This window comes from Ammospiza caudacuta, chromosome 4 (genome assembly GCF_027887145.1).
Source record: "Ammospiza caudacuta isolate bAmmCau1 chromosome 4, bAmmCau1.pri, whole genome shotgun sequence".
Taxonomy (NCBI): domain Eukaryota; kingdom Metazoa; phylum Chordata; class Aves; order Passeriformes; family Passerellidae; genus Ammospiza; species Ammospiza caudacuta.
Window position 1 is genome coordinate 45096184 of NC_080596.1, and position 23878 is coordinate 45120061.

The 23878-nt window shown below is 37.8% G+C and overlaps 1 protein-coding gene across 7 annotated transcripts in view; it reads left to right on the forward strand.

Moving 5' to 3' along the window:
• TENM3 (teneurin transmembrane protein 3) overlaps window positions 1-23878 on the forward strand; it is a 314810-nt gene that overhangs the window by 218230 nt on the left and 72702 nt on the right. For 6 of the 7 annotated variants that reach the window (XM_058803859.1, XM_058803860.1, XM_058803861.1 and 3 more), the window contains 7 exons: window positions 680-802; window positions 4569-4783; window positions 11257-11467; window positions 11981-12082; window positions 12227-12421; window positions 13753-13953; window positions 16812-16997. In XM_058803859.1, the coding sequence (XP_058659842.1) occupies window positions 680-802; window positions 4569-4783; window positions 11257-11467; window positions 11981-12082; window positions 12227-12421; window positions 13753-13953; window positions 16812-16997 (1233 nt within the window). Of the gene's footprint in view, window positions 1-679; window positions 803-4568; window positions 4784-11256; window positions 11468-11980; window positions 12083-12226; window positions 12422-13752; window positions 13954-16811; window positions 17011-21329; window positions 21346-23878 lie in introns of all 7 variants that reach the window. The other variant, XM_058803866.1, reaches the window with a different exon arrangement.

Below are 23878 nucleotides of genomic sequence, written 5' to 3' on the forward strand. Positions count from 1 at the left end.
ACTTTCAAATGAACGTGGTTGTGGGGAATTAAGTAATTCAGAAACCTAATTTATGCCTTACCATTATCAGAGCAAAGTGCCCCAGTGTCCCTGGCTCTGCTCATGGCCTTGGCCTCATTTTGTGGGCTAGTGTGAGGAATGGGCACGTAATGGGAGGTTGTGCAGGGTGTTGTTGACAGCATGAAGTGCTTGTGTCTTAGGTTAGCCCTGCAGCACCCACAGCACCCTCCTCCCTCTCCTCCTGTATTTACTCTTTCTTTTCCCTTTCTGGCTAACCAGGACAGATCCATCTGCTGGGAAAATCATTTCTTTTAGTAGGTCATTTAAAAGTTCACTTAAATGATTTGTCTCTTCTGAAGGATCAAAAATGAAAAAAAGAGAAAAGAACATAATTACTGCCTATCCTTTTGAACATTGATTTGGGACCGGTAAAAGACTCAAAATGAGGCTGGTGAGCTTTCTGTCAACTGCCTTCACTGAAAGCACTGTATCATTAAAGGACAGTGGTAGTAATTGCTTTGTGCCTTTGCTGAACTATTAGTCTGCAAATGCTTGTTCATGTAATTTAATTTTTTTAATGTATGAGTTGCTATGCCACTACGAGGCATGTAAAGTCGTTGCTTGTGCAATTTGTCATTGTGGTTAAAAGCATCAAATAACCTGTATCCTCTACCACCAGCAATGCATCTGTTTGGCCTCAACTGGCAGTTGCAGCAGACTGAAAATGATACATTTGAGAATGGAAAAGTGAATTCTGATACTGTGCCAACACATCCTGTAACCGTTCCTGCTGGAGACAGTGGTAAGTGAAATGGGCACCATTTTTTTTTCCTTCTTTTGGAACATTTCCTTCCTTTGTGTCTTACTAACATCATCACACTGTAACGGTTTTCGTCCAAGACTCTATATTTAATGCAAGTACAGAGCATTTGTAAGGAATAGTAATTTTAAAAAGATGAACAAGAACAAACAGTTTCGCCTACCTAGCATGTGAAGGGGCCTAAGGATCCTGAGCAGTAATGCTGATCTTACTAGGAGAGCTAACTGTCAACCAAAATTCCTCACAGGAATTATATGTAATACTTGATGAGGATAGGAAAGCTCTCATATCTAGAGAAGCAGAACCTCTATTTACTCCAGAACACCTGATAATATTTTTATTGTTGCTGTGGGGTCCCCAGAGGCAGCAGGAGGGTGCTGAGGCTGGCTTGGACCATCCTGCCTTAGGGACCTCGTGTTGAACAAATAGCCACAACAAAGCCAGGGCCCCAAGGTGTCAGGACATACTGTTTCATAAGGGGGACGTGATACAAGAGTCAGTCCTTGGGACTTTCAGCAAGCTCTCAGTAATTCTGGACAAAAGATTGCATGTGCGTGTTCCATCGTAATCACTTTTCCTGAAGTTTTTGCTCCAGAAGAGGCCTTTCAGGAATAATAAGCATATTTTTGAAGCTTCTCACTTAGCTATGCTTACAAGGCTTACACTCCATTATCAAGGAGTTTTGTGTGGCATGATGACCTCACTATGGAATATCTTGGGTTTTTCTCTATAGAGGTTGATGTTTTCTTCTCCCTTTTTTTTTTCTTTTTATTTCTCTCTGAAATTTAATAGGTCAGGTATAATATGTACATTTGTTTTCTCAAAGTCTCTGGCATATAATGTTGAGTCTGAATCATCCAACCAATATATAAAGCAGGAAAAAAAAGCTTTCTAATTTTGTTGTAAGAGCTTTTAAAATACAAACCACATAAAGGGATTATTTTTTATCGACCTTTTTCCATGTTGCCCTTTAAGATTCTCCAAACATTTAAGAGCTTGTGCACTTTTGGCTAACAGAGGCTTCAAAATCAATAGGTTTTGAATAGAAAACTTGATTTAAATGGTTGATGAATGCAGTGTTTGCTTCATTACACAAAAATCCATTTTTCCATTCACAAGGTACATCTGACCTCCTTACCACTGAGAAGAAGGAAGCCTCTGCTGGCAGTTGACATCTAGAAAATTTTTCAAGTTATCACAGCTCCAAATCATAGAAAAGTTATAGCTCAGTTCCCTGCTTTTGTCATTTTTGTAAGCCTGTGAAACTTCTCCAGTAGGACATTTTCTTCTCATTTCCTTTACCTTCCTGACTTTTTCTTGTACTTAGATAATCATTATCGCTTCCCGTTTTCTTCTTACTTATTTTGAATGAAGAGAAAAAAACTACTTTATAATTATGAATATTGATGCTGCAGTGACAGCTTTTCATCCCATTATCTTCTGCATTCAATAACCAATATACTTTATTTTATAAAATATATTTTATGTTTTTGAAAATATTTTATAAATATTTTATGTTTTTGAAAATATTTTATAAACACTTACTGGGTTTTTTTCCCTTGATAATTTTTAATTTTTTTACCAAACTAAAACCTGTTATACACTGCCTCAAAGATAAAAGGAAATAACAAGGATATCAAATACATTTTTCCTTCCATATGTCCCTAAATACAATTCAAGAGAACAGGGTTAATTCCACCCACTTAAAATGGTGTCTTCTGCAGAATATGGTACGTGGTCATCTATCAGCATGCATCAATACTGAACAACAGACAGACCAGAGAGTACACATTTTAAACCACCAAAGAGGCACCAGTTAGGCAGAAGGGAAAGCTTGATGACTGGATGTGAAATGTGAGCAGCGAGGCCCCTGTGCTATCACTCTGGTTACTGAAAACTGTAAGGAAGAATCAATGAAACCTTGATTCAGATATTTTGACCGCTGAACAACTTTCAGTACCACCCTTCTCTAGTCCCCTGGTAATGTCCTGATCCTCTGATTTGGATTTGAGACATTTCAACCACCTTAATAGTAAATGTGTATGAACATGACATTCCATGTTTTGGTTTAAAGCTGCATGTAGGAACTGTTACTATTTAGAAAATGGAAAGGAAACGATGACACTATGAAGATCTTTCTTATGCTCATTGAGATACAACAGGGAACAAAGAATAATTAATCCCCTAACCTTAGGGTGACAATCAGCTGCTGACAGCTTTGAGAGAGGTGTTGGGGTGCTAAAGGGGCACATGGCTACAAAGTAAAACCATCTTTTTTCAGTGAAGAACATAGGAGTCCATTAGTGTACTATCTGCTGAGTGTTGAACCCCAGAAACAGGCATTCCTGGGAAGCTGGTTCATGTATTTGATAAACAGCACTTATTCAAGCTGTCTAGCTCATCTTTTCAGTAGTACAAGGCAGTTATTTTTCATTTGAAGTGTAGAAATAGGGGAAGTTGCAGATCAATATTGCAAACAAGTGTTTATTGTTTAGTGATTACCTGTCATCAGTGTGTGAATTTGTTCAACACAATATGCTTTAATTTGAAGAAAGAAGTAGAAAGCAAATGCTTAAATAAGCAGAAATAGGAAATACAGATCCATCTTCTAGAATAACACATGAATATTATGAAAGGTTACATCCAAATTCAGAAAACATTAAACTCATCCTGAAAATTGTTTAAAAACTGGGGTCTTTAAGATCAGATATTTCACTGTCTTTTCTCAAGAGCACTCTGATCAGTGTGATAATCCTGTGAGACATTTTCAGTGACTGCAATGCTGCTGTGACACAGCTCTGATGATGATACAAGTTCCACTCAAGGCCTCTCAGCAGTGCTTCTGAACCTGTTTAATTCAACAGCAGTCTCAGTTCATCTTGGATGCACAATAAGTGCCGAGGATCAATCTGTGACCTCACCTGGCATTTCAGATTTTAATCTAGTTTTTTTGCAGTCTAAATGTTTGCAAAAAGGTTGTGTCAGTTTCTTCCATCAAATGATGAATAATGTAGGATTTGAACGTAAAAGACAAGGCTGAATTGTCAGTTCTTCAGAACACTTGTATGCAAACAAGTGAGCATCACATGAACATGCTTATCACATTCAGATGGATTTAGTTCAATCTTTATAATAGACTAGCTGATAAAAGGAATATGAATTGGTAAAAACACAGCAAACTCCAAGACTATAATGACAGTTCCATTTTTCTTCGTATTGTTTCACTCAAGCCTCACCTTCATGTGCCAGCTGCTTAAATACAGCATTGCTTGCTTATGCAAAACCAAAAATAGGTAACCAGAGCTGTAGTATTTGGTAGTATTGAATAAATGCTCTGATATTTAATGTAGAAATGTTTATATTAGTTCTCTTGACTACCTGTGTTTATGTATCTATTATTCTTTAAATCTGTATGCTGCATTTTCCTTTTTATTTTTAATGTGAGACTTTATTCTGAGAAACCTCTGTTAAAATGCTAGTGAAAAAAGTATAGTTTAATGTAGATTCTAAACTGCTTCCATTATGCTCCTCCTTAGGGATGCTACAGCATTTTTTGTATGTAGGCATTTGTGGTATCTTTGCCTTTTTATTTCCAAATCATTGAATTCCTGGGATCTTCGATACAAAAAGGTTGTCAGGTAGAATTCTTCCTGAGGTAATTCTCAGTATTTGAAGATATATATGAAGGATGATTGAAAGCTAGAAAAAACCACTAATTTTTGATCTCCATATTATTCTAAACCATCAGGAAAATTAGGAGGATTTGCACAAGAAAACAACACTATAGATTCTGGAGAACTTGATATCGGCCGAAGAGCGATACAAGAAGTGCCCCCTGGGATTTTTTGGAGATCACAACTCTTCATTGATCAGCCACAATTTCTAAAATTCAATGTATCCCTTCAGAAAGATGCATTGATTGGAGTATATGGTCGAAAAGGCTTACCACCTTCACACACTCAGGTAAGAACTGCTTGCATTAAAAGTAGCACATTATTGAAAACCATGATCTTGTATCTTTTGTATCTTTTTTCTCTCTCAGGATTACATTCTTTTCTATTTTGCTGATTTTCATTTTCACTGTTTATACTTTGTTGATCTCGTGTGATGACCAGAACATTGGTAATACTCTGTGTTGGGATCTAGAATGGTGGGTACATGGTATTCTTATTTATGAGCTGTTCTATTGCCTAAGCAACGATTCTTCAGATATGGAGTTGTTTCATGCAGAATTTATAGGTACTTTATTTTATTCTTTGGTAAATTGATATCTCTTTAAAACCTAAGCAAACTAATATAGAATCTTTTGGCCATGCATAAGGTGTGGTTGACAGTTCCTGCAAAGAGCACATTAACCAAATTTCCAAACAAGAAGACAAGCAAATACTACAGTATTTACAGCTTGGTGTCTCTCTAAGTAAAAACATAAAAGAAAAAATACATAATATATATCTACAAAGATACAGTGAACTGGGGTTATAAAAGTGGCAGTCTTCACTAGGCCTCTACTGTCTTGAAACTTTGCTATTAAGTGTGCCAGAGGATTTATTCTCTTCCACCCATCAGAAGATTTCTAATGACACCTCTTATAGCATATGGTCACATTTCCTAGTAACAAAAACCCACTTTTTATCCATAGTGATAGGACAGTTAAAGTATAAAAGAGTGAACCGTCTTCTGGATTGGCAGGACAAACAGAGAATCAGTGCCTCAGATGGTACTTTAGTATTAATTGTATTCATATTATTTTAAAGATTTAAGACCCTCCAAGATTAGATTTCTTCCAACACAGTATTTATCCAACTGCTGGCTCAGATCCATTTTTCCACCTGAATAGGTATTTTAGTTCATTTTCTTCTACCACATTCAGAGAAATATCTTAGTGACTTTTGAGTGTATGGGTTTGCCATGGACACAAATCTAAGTATAGCAACCAAATGGTATTAATGTATTAAAGCTTGACTGATTGTGTCTGATACATAGCAGCAAATCCATAGGTGTAGCAGCAAATCCATAGGTGCAAAATTCATATATTTTAATTCAGTCCCATTTTTAAAAAAAATTTATGTTCATGCTACTGCACTATTTAATTTTTTTGCTTTTTTTTTTAATTCAGGTATAACTTTTAAAATATGTACAATATAGACATATATATGTATATATATTATATATTAATAATTATTATACCTACTTAACAGACAAAATCAACAGAGGAAGGGTTAGCACGGCAGGTAAAGTCATGGAATGTTACATTAACTTTATTTTGTAGTTTAGTTTCCATTAAAGTACAAACACTTTACTGAATGCAGAAAATGCACTCATGTTTACTTAAAAATTTGATCTTCATAATAATGATTAAATGGATTTTCTTCAGACCTTCATGTATGAACACCCACCCTCAGGCTGACAACAACCACATGAAATTCTAGCATAAAGAAAATTGATTCAAAAAGTTATCAGCCATTTGAAGTAGGGGTTTGGAATACAAATGCCATCTCGATGACAGTAGCAGGGGTTAGGGGAATACATGTGTGGCAGGAATGAATAAAACTGAAGAAGCTGATCTAGACTTCTAGACTATGCATTTATATGAGAAGTTATGCAAGTAATTATGACTATTAGAAAAATGATCTTTACTTGATTCCTTAGCCTGTCAAAAGATTGAAATAGGAGTGCCCTTTATCCAGAAACACAGAGACTACTAAATCTTTTTCCTGTCCTCTGTGTTACATAGACTCCAGGTTCTTACTAATGTTTAAGTACGATACAACAGAAGTATCATATGTGAGTCCTGCTTAACATTTTGGATATACTGTTCCCAGGATATAGGTCAAGCTCTCTTGTCCTCTTTTTGCCTGGTATATAATTAGAGTATTTTTTACAAACCATTGACTGACATTTGATACACTGAAAAATTAGGCATGCTTACTTATCAGTGCCCTACTGAACTTACAAGGCTGCTAGAGCTTCCCATGTTTATATGGCCTTGAACCCAATGATGTCCAGTTTAAGTGTCTGAGATAAAGTATGTATGTAATCTCCTGAAAATGCAGTTTCAGTAAGCAGTTGGGGTTTTATTTGAGACCATGCTCCTTCATGTGGAGGAAAAAAAATGGAATAAAATACATCTTGACAGTTTAGGCCTTTCTCCAACCAAGTCCTAACACAGGGCTTTGATGAAGACACAACTCATCCTGGTAAAATACATGTTTAACTGGAGTAGCTTATGTAAACAAAATAAGGTATTTTGGCAAAAAGACATCTAATGAAATAGACCACTAAAGGGGAATACAAGGATAAGTCCATTTCTTGTTTTTGTATTTCCCCTAACTCTTATGGCTTGTACCAACAAAAGTTCCTAACTGCAAGCTAGGCATAGGTAACAGGGACAGACTAACAGCTGATGTTTGGCTTCACTGCATCCTTGCATTCCACTTCCATCCTTCACTTCCATCCTGCCCATTAGACAAGGCAGCTCACTCATGTGGCTCCAAGTGTCACAGGAACATGGCAGACAAACACATGAATATCCATGCTGAGTTTGGTCAAGGCCCATCTGGCCTTCTCTCTGTGATGGGGGCCGTGAGCAGACACAGAGATCAGTAAAGCAGCATGATAGTATTGTAGTTATTCTTCCCACAATATCCTTTTGGCCTCCAGAGTTTTAGGGCTGAAGGACTTTGCTGAGTCAAAGATGCTGTCTTTGATTTGTCTACAAATCTTTGATAGATTCTTTTTTCCTGTGAATTTGCATAGTCACCTTTGAATCCATGGAAGGTTTTAGCATCTGTGTCATTTGCAGCAGGGCTTAACTACTCATCTCACACTGTACTCCTCAGTGTGTTTTGAGACAGTAGCTTTTGTTTGACATACTGTTGAAAGTGTTTTGGAAGAGGCAGAGCAGAATTTCTCATTAATTTCTTCTTCATGCCACCCTTGATTAAGGGATCTCAAGTGTTATCGTTGAGTTGTATTTGTTCCAGGCTGTTTTGGCATTCTTTTTATGAAAGCTTTTGCAGTCCTTTGTTTATCCTTTTCTGAAAGTTGTCCTGTTTTAATGCAGCTTTTTCAAGGTGTAGAGACCAGAACAGCCTAGAACATAAGAAGTGTTAAACTGTGATGGTTTCATTCAATGCCTTAATTATGTCTGCTTTTTTCTTTTTTTCTTTTTTAATTATTGAGCTCTTATTTCCATAATCTGTCTACCATAGCTCAAAGAGCACATCCTATAATGACAAAAGTTGGCTCAGAGCCCATCTTAGGATGTGTAACGCTAGGGTTGTTTCATGAGGACTTTGAAAAGTAGGATCTCACTCAGATATATCACTTCATGTCTGTGTCTCTTGAATGCTATCTGCCCTTATCTTCTAGTCACAGAATGACAAGTGCTAATAACAAACTTTTATGCAAATGAGCAACTGCTGCTTGTTTCTCAAACGTCAGTATTTGAATTTTCAGATCTTACGTTAAATAATAGAGAACTTATTACTTCCTGCACTCTGCCAGCATTTGTAAAGTTGCCTTATCACCTGTCCTCCTCCAAAGTCTTTGCTCATATGCCTGTGATACCCTACATGTATCTGCACAATTTTCTTTAGCTCTCTCTCCTTACAGCTTTGGTTTCTACCAATGTCTGTCTTCTCTCCACTGTCAACTTTTACTGTAATGCAAAACTTGACTTTTACATTTGCCACCTTGTTCTCCACTTCTCTCCTGTATCCTTTGCTGGTTTATCCACCTCATTTTTGTACCTAGTTAAAACCTTACAGCGAGTAAGAGGACACTGTAGTCAATATCTGTCCCTAACTGTACAACCTCTGGTGCCAATTATCCTTCTATTGCAGGGGACATAACAAAAGTATGATAGAAATAAGCTTGGAACAGATTTCAAGAAGTCTTTACGCCCTTGTCTTGTAATAAGATGAATTGTATATAAACTATTTCTATAAAACGCTGAAAATTCTATTAATTAAACAGTAATAGAATGGAGAAAATTTAACTCTTGTGCTGTCCCATAATCCAAAATAATAGAGATGTAGCATGTAGGAAATGGTTTGATGCATCGTATTCAGGACAGAATTTTTGGTTGTTTTGCTTTATTCTCTTTAGGTGTCAAAATTAGTCTCAAGCACAGCTACTATTTGTGTGTCACAGACTGATCTGAGATGCATAGCTCTCTTTCTGGGGAATCATGAATAAATCAACCAGAAATAATTGACGGTGGCTGTCCATTCAAAACTCAATCAATGCAAGCCTGAAAGTCTTTGTGACACTTTCTAAAAATGTCAGTTCCATTGCAGCCAGAGAATCAATATGTTTATTTAAAGAGACTTTTAGGAATAAAAAAGAGACTTTGGTTTAAAGCAAAACTGTATGGAGTGGTAAGGCAAATCATCACATTTAGACTCAATGTAAACGAAATAAATTTATCCTCATAGAAGGAAAATAAAATTGGTATGGTTTTGCTTATGAAGATAATTGGTTTTCCGGTCTGTTTTTGTTGCCATGTCTCAAATATAAAAAAGCAGCCTTTAAAAGGGTTAGTTAAGATCAATTTTTTTTTTTTTTTTTTTTTTTTTTTTTGCTGGGGGACAAAATGAACAGTGATTTCCCTTCTGTATGGCTTTTTAAGTGTAGTCTAAAATGGTGTTCTGATAACAGCATATGTCCTTATTACATTACAAATACAAAATTGTGAATTGTACTGTGTTTCTCTGCCATTAGTGGCCAATAAATTGGTGTAGCCACTTCTTCCTGTATCAAAAATACAGTTTTAATCTGAAATTATCCTTCTACAAAAGTGGTCTCTTGCCATATACAAATTACAAAGTCACAACTAATGTCTATGAGTGACCTGTTAAAACTCAGAGCTCCCTGAGCCTTCCCTTTTTAAAAATACTAAAACCGCTGGAGAGGCAGGAGTGAAAAAAAGCCAAAATTGTTTCTCTCTCTCTACAAAATAAGATAAATATTTAATACTCTGACAAATGAGAGTGTTGAGTGGTTTTGAATAATTGCTCTCCCAAAGTGATCGCATTGGTTTCCGTGCGGTGCAGTGCATACAGAGCTGCCGAGGCACGGCTCCTGCGCATCCTCATCACACTGTGTGCTGTGTGCTCCTCCAGACATCGCTGGAACAGCGTCTCAGGTGTTGATAGAGTCGTATTAACCATGCATTTCCTTCGCATCCTGGCTGGTGGGACAATGAGTCTGAATACTGGGGAGGAGCAATCTTACAATACCAGTGAATTTTGGCCTGCAATTTCAAAAAGAGAGCATAAGTACTTAAGCCCTTGTTCCGGGATAAAAGCTATCATATTCTCTTTTGTCTGAGGAGCAGTGTCTGAAGGTCACAAGTCAGGGTCAAAAATCACTGATCCTCTGGTCCTAGGAACTGATCTTATCCCAGCTCAGGTGAATCAGTGGCTCACATGCTGGCCTTCACTCTAAAAGGCCCTGGATGTAATTTCATTTGAGAGAGATCTTCAACATGTGGAAAGATTGAAGGTTTATGTGCTACAGTTCACTTCATACGATAAACGTGTGTCACAGTAGAACTGAAACTTTGAACAGTCTTAGCTGTAAAAGTAGAGACCCTCTGCCATAAGCAAGAATGCTCTTTTTATTTTGCTCTATATGTATTGATCTTTACATGTTCAACATGCAGAAGACAACTTTCAAGCCCTGAGAACAGACTCCAGGTAGTGTAAAACCAGTGTAGGGCCTGGAGCAGTTTTAGCCCTCCAGGTGCCTTAGACCTAATTAAGGTGCATAACATGCATAAAAACTTGTGTTGTGAGTTTACTTGTTTTATCAGCTCAGATGCTACTACATTTTTCCAAGCCCCATGTTAGCTGTTAAAATTCAGTATGTGCTGTCCATTGACCTGGGATACCATGGGGCTTGTTCAGTTTGTCATCTTTGGTAGTTGCAATGTTTTCTGCTTTCCTTCTCCTGTTTTGACCTTCTGTGATGAGAAGTAAAGCTCTTGCTCTCCTTCCTCAGAAATTCCAGACTATACAAAAGGGGGATTGAGCAGTTAATCCTTCATCTGGAATTAAATTAAGAAAAGTAGATTATTGGTATCGGATATTATTATTATTATTATTAGCCCATATGTATGTAATACAGTTTGAAAGTTAGCTCTCATCTGTAATTATGGTGCCAGTCATGACTGCAGACTCATTTCAACTGCTATTTTCTTCCCCCAGTGTATGAAATGGGTTCATTGGCCACTTTCTACTGAAAAAGTCTTCCTGATAAGCATGAGAACTAGTTGGTAATTTTATGTGAATGCTTACCAAGGAGCAAAGAAAGAAGAAAGGGTTGGTTTCAGCTCCTCCTTCCCTGCTCCAGAAGGAAACTTGGTCTAAATACAACATGTTGTCAGGGTGGTGCCATGGCCCTGTCAAGCTCTGTTCTGTGCTTCGTTGCAGTATGACTTTGTGGAGCTCCTGGATGGCAGCCGGCTGATTGCGAGGGAGCAACGCAACCTGCTGGAGTCGGAGCGAGCAGGACGGCAGGCGAGGTCCGTCAGCCTCCACGAGGCAGGTTTTATCCAGTATTTGGATTCTGGCATCTGGCACCTGGCCTTTTATAATGATGGGAAAAATGCAGAGCAGGTGTCTTTTAATACCATAATTATAGGTAAGCATAATCTTTAAAGCTCTTACCAAACACTAGCTTGGGGTCAGGCTTTTAGGAATTCATAGAAAGGTTTTCATAGTTAAATGATCTATTTTTTTTGCAGGTTTTCCATTTATGTGTTTCTTTTGCTACTCAGAATAAAACACAGAGTCCATAGTTTAATTCCTTGATCTAAGGCATAAGGGTTTTAATTTCTTAGTCAAAGGCATAAGTACTTCTAGTGAAACAGTGCTTGAAAGGAGGATGCTGTTTTGAAGTATTTATGAAATGGTACAGGACTAGATTTTAAGTATGGACCTCATGTAGTTTTACACTTATAATTTTAGCCTTTTTTTTGGAGTATAAGATAGTGGGGGCATCAGCAGTAGGAAATCACAGCTGTTTATGCTCTCCAAACAAAACAAATGTAAACACTTCTCAGAGTGAGAACAAACTGTCAGTTAGTAGTGGCTCAAATGATAGCTACTTCATGCAGTGGGTACCTGTGAATTATTCTTCTCTTTTTCCTTCCAGAGTCTGTGGTGGAATGCCCCCGAAATTGCCATGGTAACGGTGAATGTGTTTCTGGGTCCTGCCATTGTTTTCCCGGGTTTCTGGGCCCCGATTGTTCAAGAGGTAAATCAGCCCAATGCTTTTCTCAAGTCAGTTTAAGTGAGCATGAAGAGAAATACATCAGAAAAGCAACATCTCAGATGTTCTTCTTTATAAAGCTTTGGTGAAATCTTTATTCTGATAGTTGTGCTGTGTTGTGTTCCGCAGCAGCCTGCCCGGTGCTGTGCAGTGGCAATGGGCAGTACTCCAAAGGGCGCTGCCTGTGCTACAGTGGCTGGAAGGGCACCGAGTGCGACGTGCCTACGAGTCAGTGCATCGATCCCCAGTGTGGGGGACGGGGCATTTGCATCATGGGCTCTTGTGCCTGCAACTCTGGGTACAAAGGAGAAAACTGTGAAGAAGGTAAATGAGTAAATATTTTTGCTAGCACCAGCTGTTTTTGGTCAGGTTAACAGCTGGCACATCTGGCTCTATAAATTTTGCTCTGGATGTAGGTCTTATGCACTAACTCTGTTTCTTCAAAAATCATTTTACAATACTACAAATCAAGTTTGGAATCACTAGTATCGCTGAATTCTACAGAGTTATTGTACGTTATTTATTCTCAAGTAAGCAGTGGGAAAATTCAAAGTAACATGCATATAATATTTTTACTTACCAGTATATTTGGGTTTCATCTGGCTGAAATCAGCTAAGAAGAAAGCACATGAAACACATATGTAGGAGTTCTTATTGAAGTTTTCAAGTATAGAGTAGTCACTAATTTATTGCATTTGTTAGTAGTCTTTTCCACTGACCATATTGTGGAAAGTGCTGATTCAAATGCATCAGGGGGGAAAATGATGCATTATTCTTATATTACAGAGATATGCATAATAATATTCATTCTGGTGTGCTGCAAAATGCAGTTCATTTTCCATTCTATTTTTTTAGGGACTAAAAACTGCTATTTTCTTCCCCAATCAAATTGATTTTATTGATTGCCACATACAAAGTAATGCAATTAAGTCTCTGGAATTAAATTTTCAGGCCATTGACCCTACAAGTGTAACATTTTATTGAGTCAAATTGCTGAATTAAATCTCATCATCTAAAGCACAAGTGAATTAAGACAGATAGACAGTATGCAACTCATTCATTTCTGAAACAATCTGGGGGTCCTGTATAGCTGTCACAACTATGTGGTAGTGGATTGGGTCAGTAGTACCAGGGAATAGTGCTGCAGAGAATCCAACACTTACTCCGTTATGATTAGGCAGAATCAAGATCACTTACCCAAGTCCCAAAGCCAGTCTTGCTGTAAGTCAGAAAAATTATCAAACCTTGAAAGATTCTCCATTGATTCAGTGGTAACCTGTAATTGTCTTGATGTCATTTATGTGCATGCACAAAATTTACAGGATCAGAAAGTGGTGTGAAAGGGAAGTGTTCTTGCAAGGAAAATTGCAGCTATGTAAGAAGTGAGGACAAAGTGTGATTTACCTTGTAGCCAGAGAAGGGAGGCTGGCACAAAGAGATCATAGTCCACTCTGTCTTTTCTTCATTCATTGCCATGAAAGAAAGGTGAACTTCTCAGCTTCAGCATACTGTTTACTTTCCAGATGGGTGCAATGCTGCCTGTTTCCTAAGGTCTTTAAATGTGAATGAAGCCCAGAAGTGCCCTTAGCACCTCTGGGTTAATTACTGTTGTTAGGATTGACAGGTTTAAGCTGCTCTTTGTCCTCTCCCTGCAGCGGATTGCTTGGACCCAGGCTGCTCCAGCCACGGTGTGTGCATCCACGGCGAGTGCCACTGCAACCCGGGCTGGGGGGGCAGCAACTGTGAGATCCTGAAGACAATGTGCTCTGACCAGTGCTCTGGGCATGGCACCTACCTGCAGGAGAGCGGGAGCTGCACCTGCGACCCCAACTGGACAGGTCCAGATTGCTCCAATGGTAAGAGTTAAAAGCACTGGCATTTTATAAAATGTTGATGTCTTGAATAGCAGCATTTTAATGACATTACTGGGTTAGGACCTGACCTGAGCTGATTGATCTCTTGGAGTTGACTTCAGCATGAACTGTAAATTGATTCAAAGGTTCAAAATAATTGGTGTGTTTGAAAGATTTGAAAATCAATGTATTTGTTTGTATCTTTTAACTGCCTTCGTCTGGCAACTTCAGGTATTTCACAAGCAAGCTCAGAATGTTCTTTGCATGATATGGATATTTCCTAACAGATCTACTTAGAAACTTAAAACTACACTAGTGAAAACAGGGGCATTCGCATTTTAAGAATCTCTCCAGCTAATTTGAGGTAATTTTCCTGAAAAACAGAGAGCATTCAAGTTTGAAGGCAAAGGGAATGCAAGAATGAGTCTTAAACAGCTTTCAAGGCAGAATGCAGGCTGCCAGGGTGGAAGGAATTGGTACGAGTGAAGAAGCAGAGGAATTTCTTGAAATATGGAACTGAGCTTATTAAAACCATAGTCAGAGCTTAGAAACAAAAGGAGAAAACTAGAGGTACCAGCACAGAGAGCAAAATCTAAATATTTATAAAGTATGACAGCAGCTTTTTGACAAAGACGAGTTTTTAGAATCTTGTTTGGTAGCCACATATCAAAAAAGAAATCATGTCTAACTGTGAGACATGTATTTGTCTAAACCAGTTCATCTAAGAACTCAGACGTTTTGTTAATGAAAACTGAACACATGGGCTAGCTGAGTTTATGCCAGCTTATGAATAAATATAACTTTTTCATGAGCAACCATCTTTTTGAAACAAATGTACTTCCTGACCAGGATCTGTGGTACTTCATAATGGTTTATGCATACAGGAGTGATTGAGTTCCAAACATTCAAAAAAAAAGTGACAAAGAGAAGAAAATGTTGTCTTCTGTGAATTTTGTTTAGAAGAAAAAATCCCTTTCTGTTTCTAGCACTAAAAATGGCTATTTGTGTTAGACCCTGTCTAGTTCTCAGGCAAAACATGGATGCCCTATTTACTGACACGTCCTCTGCGCTTTTTTTGATGGCCAGTTACGCTTCATCTTTGACTTATGTTTCATGGAATGATTTGTTTTTAAAATAACATAAAATGTTTCTGATCTCAAATATCTCAAGTGTGTCAGACTCAAAAAAGAATGTTTGTAAGAACATGCAGAGATTATTTGCTGAAGCAGTGCAAAATGACCTTCAAAGCAGTACACTAAAAAAAGTAAATCTTACCCATAAACATGTTGTTAAGCTGTTAGATGAAGAAAAGAATGAGTTACTTCCATCAGAGGGTTTTATAGGTTTTAAATCAGCAGAGCTTTCCTCTATCTTCATCAGCAGTTTGTCCGTTAATTAGCCCTTCAATTCCACTTCAATTAAATTAACTCTAATTAATAAATTCATTACAAAGATTGACGCACCTTGCTCAAAGCTGGTGTGCTAAAAGCTGATAAACACCTTCACCCTAATGAAAAATTGATTAGATTGAAGAGAAATAAACCTTTCTTTCTTGGAGCTGCAGTGACGTTTTGTGACTCAAGTTAATCAAACCATCTTGCATCTTTTAATCAAAAATTTAATTCAAAGTAGATATAAAATGCTATATAGTTGGTGGGAGGGAAAGGAGGGGGAAATTACAGCTGTCTTTCTCCATAAAGGTTTTGGGCTGTTTCTTACAGGAAATGTCACAGCTCCTTGATACTATGTTTTAAGTTCTGCAGCACTTTGAGACAGCAGAGAGAAAAACACTGTTGATGAGGAAACTGGAAACCTTTCTTGCACTGAATGCAAGTTTCTTTTGCTATTAAAAATGATTTGATCTTTTATTGTTGAACTACTTGCTGTCTTTTGCAAGAAAAAAATAACTTAAATATAGTATTTCTGTGAACCATACATGGCTACAGCCAGCTGCATGCCAAGGAACTAAAAAGTCCCTCAGGCTGTATTGTATCACTTTGTTTTTCTGTTTTCTGCTAAGCAGAAGTAAAGTTTGCTGGAGTCTGACTAAATGAACCAAAATGGTAAATACAAAATCTGGCAGTGTAAATTATCATCTTATGTTAGCTGAGACTTAATATGTGTTGTTTGGCCTCTGACTACCTTTGGCTGTTAACATATTTTTCAATTATTCTATCAGATACAAGATCCTGTTACTATATGTAAATGACAAGTTAGATTGCTATATATTGATTTATTTTTTTAACAAATTATTATTGAAACCAGACTGTTCATAGCTGTCACTGATACAAATTTACTGAAAGTGAAAGAGTAAAATGATCTTTTATACTTTACAGATGTGTCAGTGTGTCAGCATAGTGCTAATTTGTTTCACTAAGGCTGATTCTTTATAACGAAAACTGTGTCAGTAATGGCACATTTCAACTTTGAAAGAAAGCAGGGAGAAGAGTATGGAGGGGAAACCTTGCTAATTTGAACTTCGTCATAGTAGATTCACCACAGACAATGATCAAGGTATACCTTACATTTTGTCATTTTGTCACTGTGAGTACAGTGTAACTTCTGGTAGGTATGAGTGCCATATAATCTAAGATACAAAAGGTTACTCTTAAGACAAACGTGACCACAAAGAAACATGCTTCAAAATTACCGCAAGCTAGCAAAAGATCTGTGAACATTTAAACATCACTTAAGTCTGCCAGCTAACCAAAAGAGCATTAGCAAAGAGATAAAACTGTGCTCTCTATTCTGTTGAATCGCAAGTGAAAATGTCTTTCGCAGTAAATTCCTTTGATTTAGCTTTCAAAGGTTTTGCCTTTCTTATTCTTGCCATGCCTTTCTTGTTCTCCCTGTCCCCGCAGAGCTGTGTTCGGCGGACTGCGGCGCGCACGGCGTGTGCGTGGGCGCCGCGTGTCGCTGCGAGGAGGGCTGGACGGGCGCGGCCTGCAGCCAGCGCGCCTGCCACCCGCGCTGCGCCGAGCACGGCACCTGCAAGGACGGCAAGTGCGAGTGCAGCCAGGGATGGAACGGAGAGCACTGCACCATTGGTAGGCTGCCTGCGCTTTACCCTGCCCGCGCTGCAAAGCGCAACCGGCCGGCGCTGCTGGCCGCCTCTCCATCACAAGTGTATCGCTTTGAAAGTGTTTCTTCAAAGAGAGTGTTTGCATGTGTCAGTCTGTGAAAATGAATTGATATTTTAAGAAAGGAAATGGTTATATAATGGCTGATCAAGTTCTTCATAGCTAGCTTGCCATGAAGAGAAGGTGGAAGAATTTCCTCTTCAATCTTTTCCCTTTAACTGCCTTTCACTGAGGGGGAGGTTACTTTTATTTTGAATGGTAAATATACTACTTGATTTGTGCTTTTCTATTTTTATGTGATTCTATTTTTATGTCTTTTAAAAATGAAGTTCCCTGTTGTTTTTCTTTCTTTTTTTCTCTTTTAAAGAGAAGAAGCACTAAAAAGTGACTTGCCTACATAAAAATGTCTCTTCAGCCATGTAAAAAATACCTAACTGCCCAAAATTATCTTCTTGTCAACATAATGTTCTATTTTAGAATACTGTCAAATTTCTTACGTGTCAGTAATGTAACAGCAGTTTAATACAGCTGATTGGGAAGAAGCCACCCTTATTACAGTTTCTGTAACCAAGTTAGTTCTAGTGCCTGAAAACCTTTGGAAGTTACTATACCATTCTCAATGGAGCTTTTTGTACCCAGTCATTTAGAGTCTATATGTCCTGTATAGAGCAGGATATCCTTCTCCACTACACAGGCTTTGACAGTGAGCTAGCATGAGAAATCATGCATATAAATAGGAGCACTAAGAAAACATGGAGCTGTAGTGCTAAGAAATTCCCTTCTGCACTAATGCCCCTTTGTGTAAGATGCTGCAGGTCTGTAACAGTGGAGTGGGGTCCTATCCAAACAATTTTTTATCTTGGCAGAGCCACATAGAAAAACTTCTGCATGACAACAGGTAGGAAGCCCAGGCAGAGGAACTGGCAATGCTCTGCATATAAGAGATGACTAATTTGCACTTTGGTGAGTGGAGAGCATTGCGTGAAGCTCATTAGAGGCCATGCCAGGACTAACCCTGTGACTGCAGTATTCATGGGGCACATCGCCCAAGTATGAGAAGCATCATGGCTAAGCCACTTTGAGGTGGATTGAATTGGCAACAAAAGAAGTAGCCACAGGTCAGACAAAGGCAAGCATAACTGAGTGATGAGGAAATCATGGATAATCTGAATAATCAAAAAAAGTCCAATAAGTAAAAAATCTCACATGGTCCTGTGTTTGGATAGACGGAGAAGAGATGGTTAAAAGAGGTGATGTAGCTGAAGCAACAGGATAGGACATAAGTCTAACTGCAGTGGATGTGAATGTAGCATGATTTGCTTTTGCCACAAGCGAAAAAGAGCCTGGAGAATTTTAACTTCCATGGAACTTTTGGAAAGGCTCTAACTCTGAATGTGTTAGCACAGCTAAGCCATAACAGGGACATGAGTATCTAAAAAATACTATAATGAGTATCTAGAAAATAGCAAAACACAAGCTGTGCTCCCAGGTATTTTACAGCCCTGGCAGAGGGGCAGGTGGTGGTGCTGCAAAAGAGAAGCAGTGGTAAATAAGAGCTCTGAGGGCAGGGAAAATGAGGGCCTATTACAGCTGTGTTAATTAATACCCACGTCACTGTGCCCAGAAGATGAGGCAAGGTTTTCTTTTTCAGAAGGGAGTCAGGTGTGAAAGTAATAAGATTGACTTCAGAATTATTTTTTACAGCAATCACAATTGATTTGTAAAGGTTGGTTGGTTGGGTTGGAGTTTTTGTTATTTACTAATGAAATTGCTCGAACATATGAGGGAGAGGTAATCAAGATGCATCTGCAGAAGCAGAGGGAGAATCAATAGGGTTAATGTTTTTGAGGAGCTTCCAGAAAACATGCTGACAAAGAGTGGAGAGGTGGGGAGAGAACTGCTTTCTGAACAATAAAAGAAAGTAAATATTTAGAAGTCGGATAAAGCCTTTCCCCTGACTGCCTTAACTTGCCAACGAGCAATTACTCAGCAGATCACTCTGCTGTTGGTCTCACTGACCTTGGCAGCATTTCAAGGGTTGCAGTTATACACGGATGAACTGCTCTTGAACAATTTTTCCAACATATTAAGCACAAACAAATTTTTCCTCAGCACTGGGCAAGCAGGTTTGTCTTTCCACCTGTTTATTCTTTAAATGGGTGTTTACTTTCTGGCTGCTGCTGTAAAGATAGTTTGATTTGTTTATACTGCCCTTACAGCCTCCAAGGCAAGTAACAAGGTACAGGCTTTAGCCTGCTGTTAGATTTATTTTTTTAGACCTGTTTCTTTCCATGTTACAGAGAATCCAGGTCATTTTATTGCTCATTTCCAGCAGTATTTCAGCTTCATGGGGGAAAAATTGCTGCCTCCTTCGCTTGGCAGATGAAGAGTCAATTTGCTTTTCTCTCATCTACCCTACAGTAGGTAGTAGCTCTTTCTGAGCAATGAATTTCAAAGCACAAGGGACTATGCAAACCAATTTTTTATTGTCACCCTCCATATGTAATCCAGGCATTTTATGCTACCTACAACTCTCTACTTAGTAGCAGAATATTTGCATAATTTGTGTTATGTGTATGAAAGAAGCCTACTCACTCCCCCTTTATATGTCTAAAAATAAGCAATTGTACCCTTCTTATTTCTAAAAGTCATTAACCGTTTAGCTGAGGTACTGTGAAGTATTTTAGAAATGCAAATGTGTTTCTTTGTTGCAGCTATTAGCTGGAAGCCCTATGAAGTGCAGCAGCCAAAATTAACAGCTTCTTTGAGAAAGGAATATTGCAAAGAAACTGTAAATCTTAAGGGCAATTCACTTTATTCACTTTTTATGAAAGGAGTAGCCCTCCAGACCTCTGGATGTTCAAAATGGGGCAGATGTGTATGCATTACTCACAGAGGCACAAACTGAAATATATACTGAATCATCTCAATCCATAACTCATTTGATGAAAGAATTTATGGTATTTTTGTAAAGCATGAATGCCATTCAAAATGGTAAAAAAATGTTTTGTACCTCAGCTGACAATTTTTATGTATTCTTAAATGATAACTGTCTGTCCAGTCTCATTTTCAGTTAGCCCACTGTTTGCATTGTAAGTTGATATGTGTTAAAACATAGCATGAAGGAAAAAACCTGTCTCCTTATTAAAGCAAGTTAGTCCTTAGTTGTATTTCTCTCTAATATCATTTAAATCTTAGATTGCTTCTTGAGTTATGCTGATTTTTACATATACCTCAAAATATTTAAATGGAATTAGGAAATGCTAATTACTTTAAACTGCCTGATACCTATTTCATTGATTTTTTTAAATTTATTTCAATACTTCGGGATGTTGGGAAGAAAAATTGTAGGTGATTGCAAAGGTATGCTTTTTTTTGTTCAGAAAAAAAATTTAGACATCTGCCTATCTGGGTTGAACCTCAAGGTTTCCCTAAGGCTGAAGATGACAGGACTGGATTGGAGAAATAATATACATATGTATTTTATATACTTTCATTTGTGATAGAGAACAGAGTAGACTAAATAAAGCAGGGAGGAGGGGAGGTCTATTTGTTTGAAGCAATGAGTATAGTGAGGTGGACAAGATTGTTTGGACTGATGCAGTGAACCTGCTGTCTGTTGCTGATACCCACTGTTCCATTATGGGCCTTTGGCACAGGGTGGTGCAACTTCCATACCTCACCTGCTGTCAGCGCTTGTGAGCCACTGCCTTTGCTCTGAATGCATCCTTCCACATATTTATATCAAAGATGTTCAGAGATAAGTACTTGCTCAGCATTTTGATGAATGAATCTAATAGGAATTAGCAAAACTCAAACACTGGTGCTATTGTTTATCATCTTAGAGGTTTGAACTAAATATAGGCAATGTATGTTTCAAGCACTAAACAGTTTAAGGCACCTAAGTTGCTTATAATCTCTTCCCTCTGGAGAACTGTAGTCATAAACTCATAGGATCATGGAATAATTTGGATTGAAAGGGACCTTTAGAGGTCAGCCCCCCTGCAGTAAGCAGCATCATCTTCAAATAGATCTGCTCAGAGCCTCATGTGCTGAGAGCCTCATGCAGCCTGGCCTTGAATGTTTCTAGGGCATTCTCCATCTCTCTGGGCAACTTGGTCCAGTGTTCCACCATCCAACTGAATAAAACTTTAAGTCTAGTTTGAATCTGCCCTCTTTTACTTTAAAACCATTACACCTTGTCCTGTCACAACAGGCACTGCTGAAATGTTTCATGTAATTTTCACAATTTCCTGTATCCCCTGTATGAGAACAGGTTAAATCAACAGTTCACTGCAGAGCTACTGAAACTCAGGTGTCAATTGTTTATTTGGTCTGCAAGTGACATTCATGGGTCTGAGGTGAACATCCATGTATTATATTTTGAAGCTCAACCTGCATCTCAATGGGATACAAGACAGCAGATGCACAGCTGGTGCCTAGGTGATAGCCTGGATGAAAATCTGCCCTGTAATTAAGTTTTCATAACTGAGTTGTGCTAAAGTATGTTTTTGTTTCCTTTCTGTCCTGGCTTGCAATGAGTTCAGTGACCCTCTCCTGTCTGAGTAGTTGTTTCATGAGATTGGAACAGATATTATTTCAGAAAGTCTATTATTTTTTGTGATATACTGTCATGTACCATAAGTATATAAGGTAACTTTCATAGGAAGCCCATACATATGAATACTTTTCCAGCTGCTTTTCCATTAAACTCACTTAGCTGAATGAAATTAGTAAATAATTATGTTGGTGGGGAACCTGTTATATTGATGTGCTGTGAAACAACTCACTTTTACAATGCAGCCTAATTTTTTCTATAGACTAAATTAGCTTTATCATAATCTAAATTGCAAATTTGCCAATTTGCATTAAAACTATGCCTTCTTGTTCAGAATTGTCAACACCTCTTTTTTAAGTCTTTAACATTAAGCATGGGTGGGTAAGACCATCTGTTTTTAGCTTGCCTGCAGCTCCATTACTTAACACAAGACAGGTTACAGCTGTTTAATTGTTATCATGTTGAACGATTATCTTTCAATCCAAAATTAATATTTGTATATGTATGCATGGAAAGCATATCGCTAAACATAAATGAGCAAATGTGGATTAATGACATTAAGCATTCATATTAATCCCTCAGGAGGGCTAAAGTTAGCATCATGGTACTTCCATGCTACTTTTGAGTGCCACATGAGACTGCTTTACCTGGTGTGCAGAACTGAAAATCAAAGCCAGTGGTGGTTCACTGAGAAGTGTACAGCCTATGTTTATATTCCAGTGAGAACTGGGATCTAATTGGTTTATTTTCTAAGAATTTCCCCTAAAATTTAGTTGAGGAAAAAAAAAAGGCAAATTATTTATTTTAACCTTTTTCTTTGCAAGAAAAAAAGTAGCATGACATTCAAATCAGTCAAACAAAAAAAAAAAATTTTCCTCAGCAAGGAATTTCTAGTTTCATTTATTTTAGCCAGAAAATTTGGAATATCATCTGGGTTTGATATTCAGAATTATGAAAAAAAGAAGTCTAGAGCGCTTCCCTTTAAGTGTGTTTCCATTAGCACAGACTGTACTGGTGACTGATTAAAATGGTTTTCTGTCTGGGGACAAGCATGAAAGCATCAGTGTGCTGGTTTTCCATGTGGCCACAATCAGATGAGCATAAGCACCAAAGTACAGCAAGTGTTGAGGAATGCTGAGACAGAATCTCCTCCAGTAAGTTAGATGGCCTGCACCTGTTCCCTTCAGCACGTGTTTAGCTTGGGGCTCCTTATACTACAGATTTCAAATATGATTGCAGGGAAATGACACTTTATCTCTGTATAAAGATCAGAGAGCAAGATAAATGTGTTCCTTCAGTTAATTAAATGAGATGCTTATAGAAAACTTGATATGGCTGTATATCATTACACTATACATTTTTGACACATGTGCTCGACAGAGTAAGTCATGAACCAGTTTGAGGGCTTGGTCTATCTTCTCTACATTTGCACATTAGCAGCACAGAAAACCAGTACTGTGATGGCCACTGTCATTTCAGTGCTGATGCTAATTGCCAAGCATGGCTCACTTTTCTTGAAGTTTAATTCCTGACGATATTCACATTGCAGAGCTGTTTAATGCTTCCCATATTTATTGTACCTTATTGCATGCACAGGAATTTTTCATAAATTTTATGATTCTTTTAAAATTTTCTGTCCCTCAAATTGTAGTAATTACTTCTGTACGGATATATTCCGTAATTATCAAAATTCCAAAATTTGTGGGTTTTTTCAGTTATGGGTTCATGGAATCATGCCTGAATACAAGTTTCATCTTAAAAATAAGATTGTGTCTGAATGTAGGCATGACCTTTGACAAACAGTTTTTATCAGATAAAATCAATCAAGTATTCAAAACTAATTATATCCAGTCTCAATTAGTTCACCATAGTATTGTGAGTGACACCCTACTTTCAAAACACCTGACTGCTTTGCAGCTGGGAGTTTACAGCAATATTTATACCTAGCCCCTCAATGCAAAAAGCCTGCAAGAAGACATGATTACTTTCTTGGCATCCAGAGGACTGATAATCACAGTTTAACAAGATTTCATGAAATTCAGAAAAAAATTGGGGTTTGTATTTCGTGTGCCTAAAGGGCATGTTATTAAATTGCCAGACCAAGCTTTGAATATTCCAAATATCTGTACATGTGGTAACCATAAAAAAACTCAATTACCAGGTGAATTTAAGATGGAGCATGCATTTTTGGAGCTATGAAAAAAGTGAGAGTTTGGTCAGGCCTTAACACATTTCAAGACCAAGTATCTCAAATACAAATTAACTGTTAGCATACTTTAAATTGCTAATT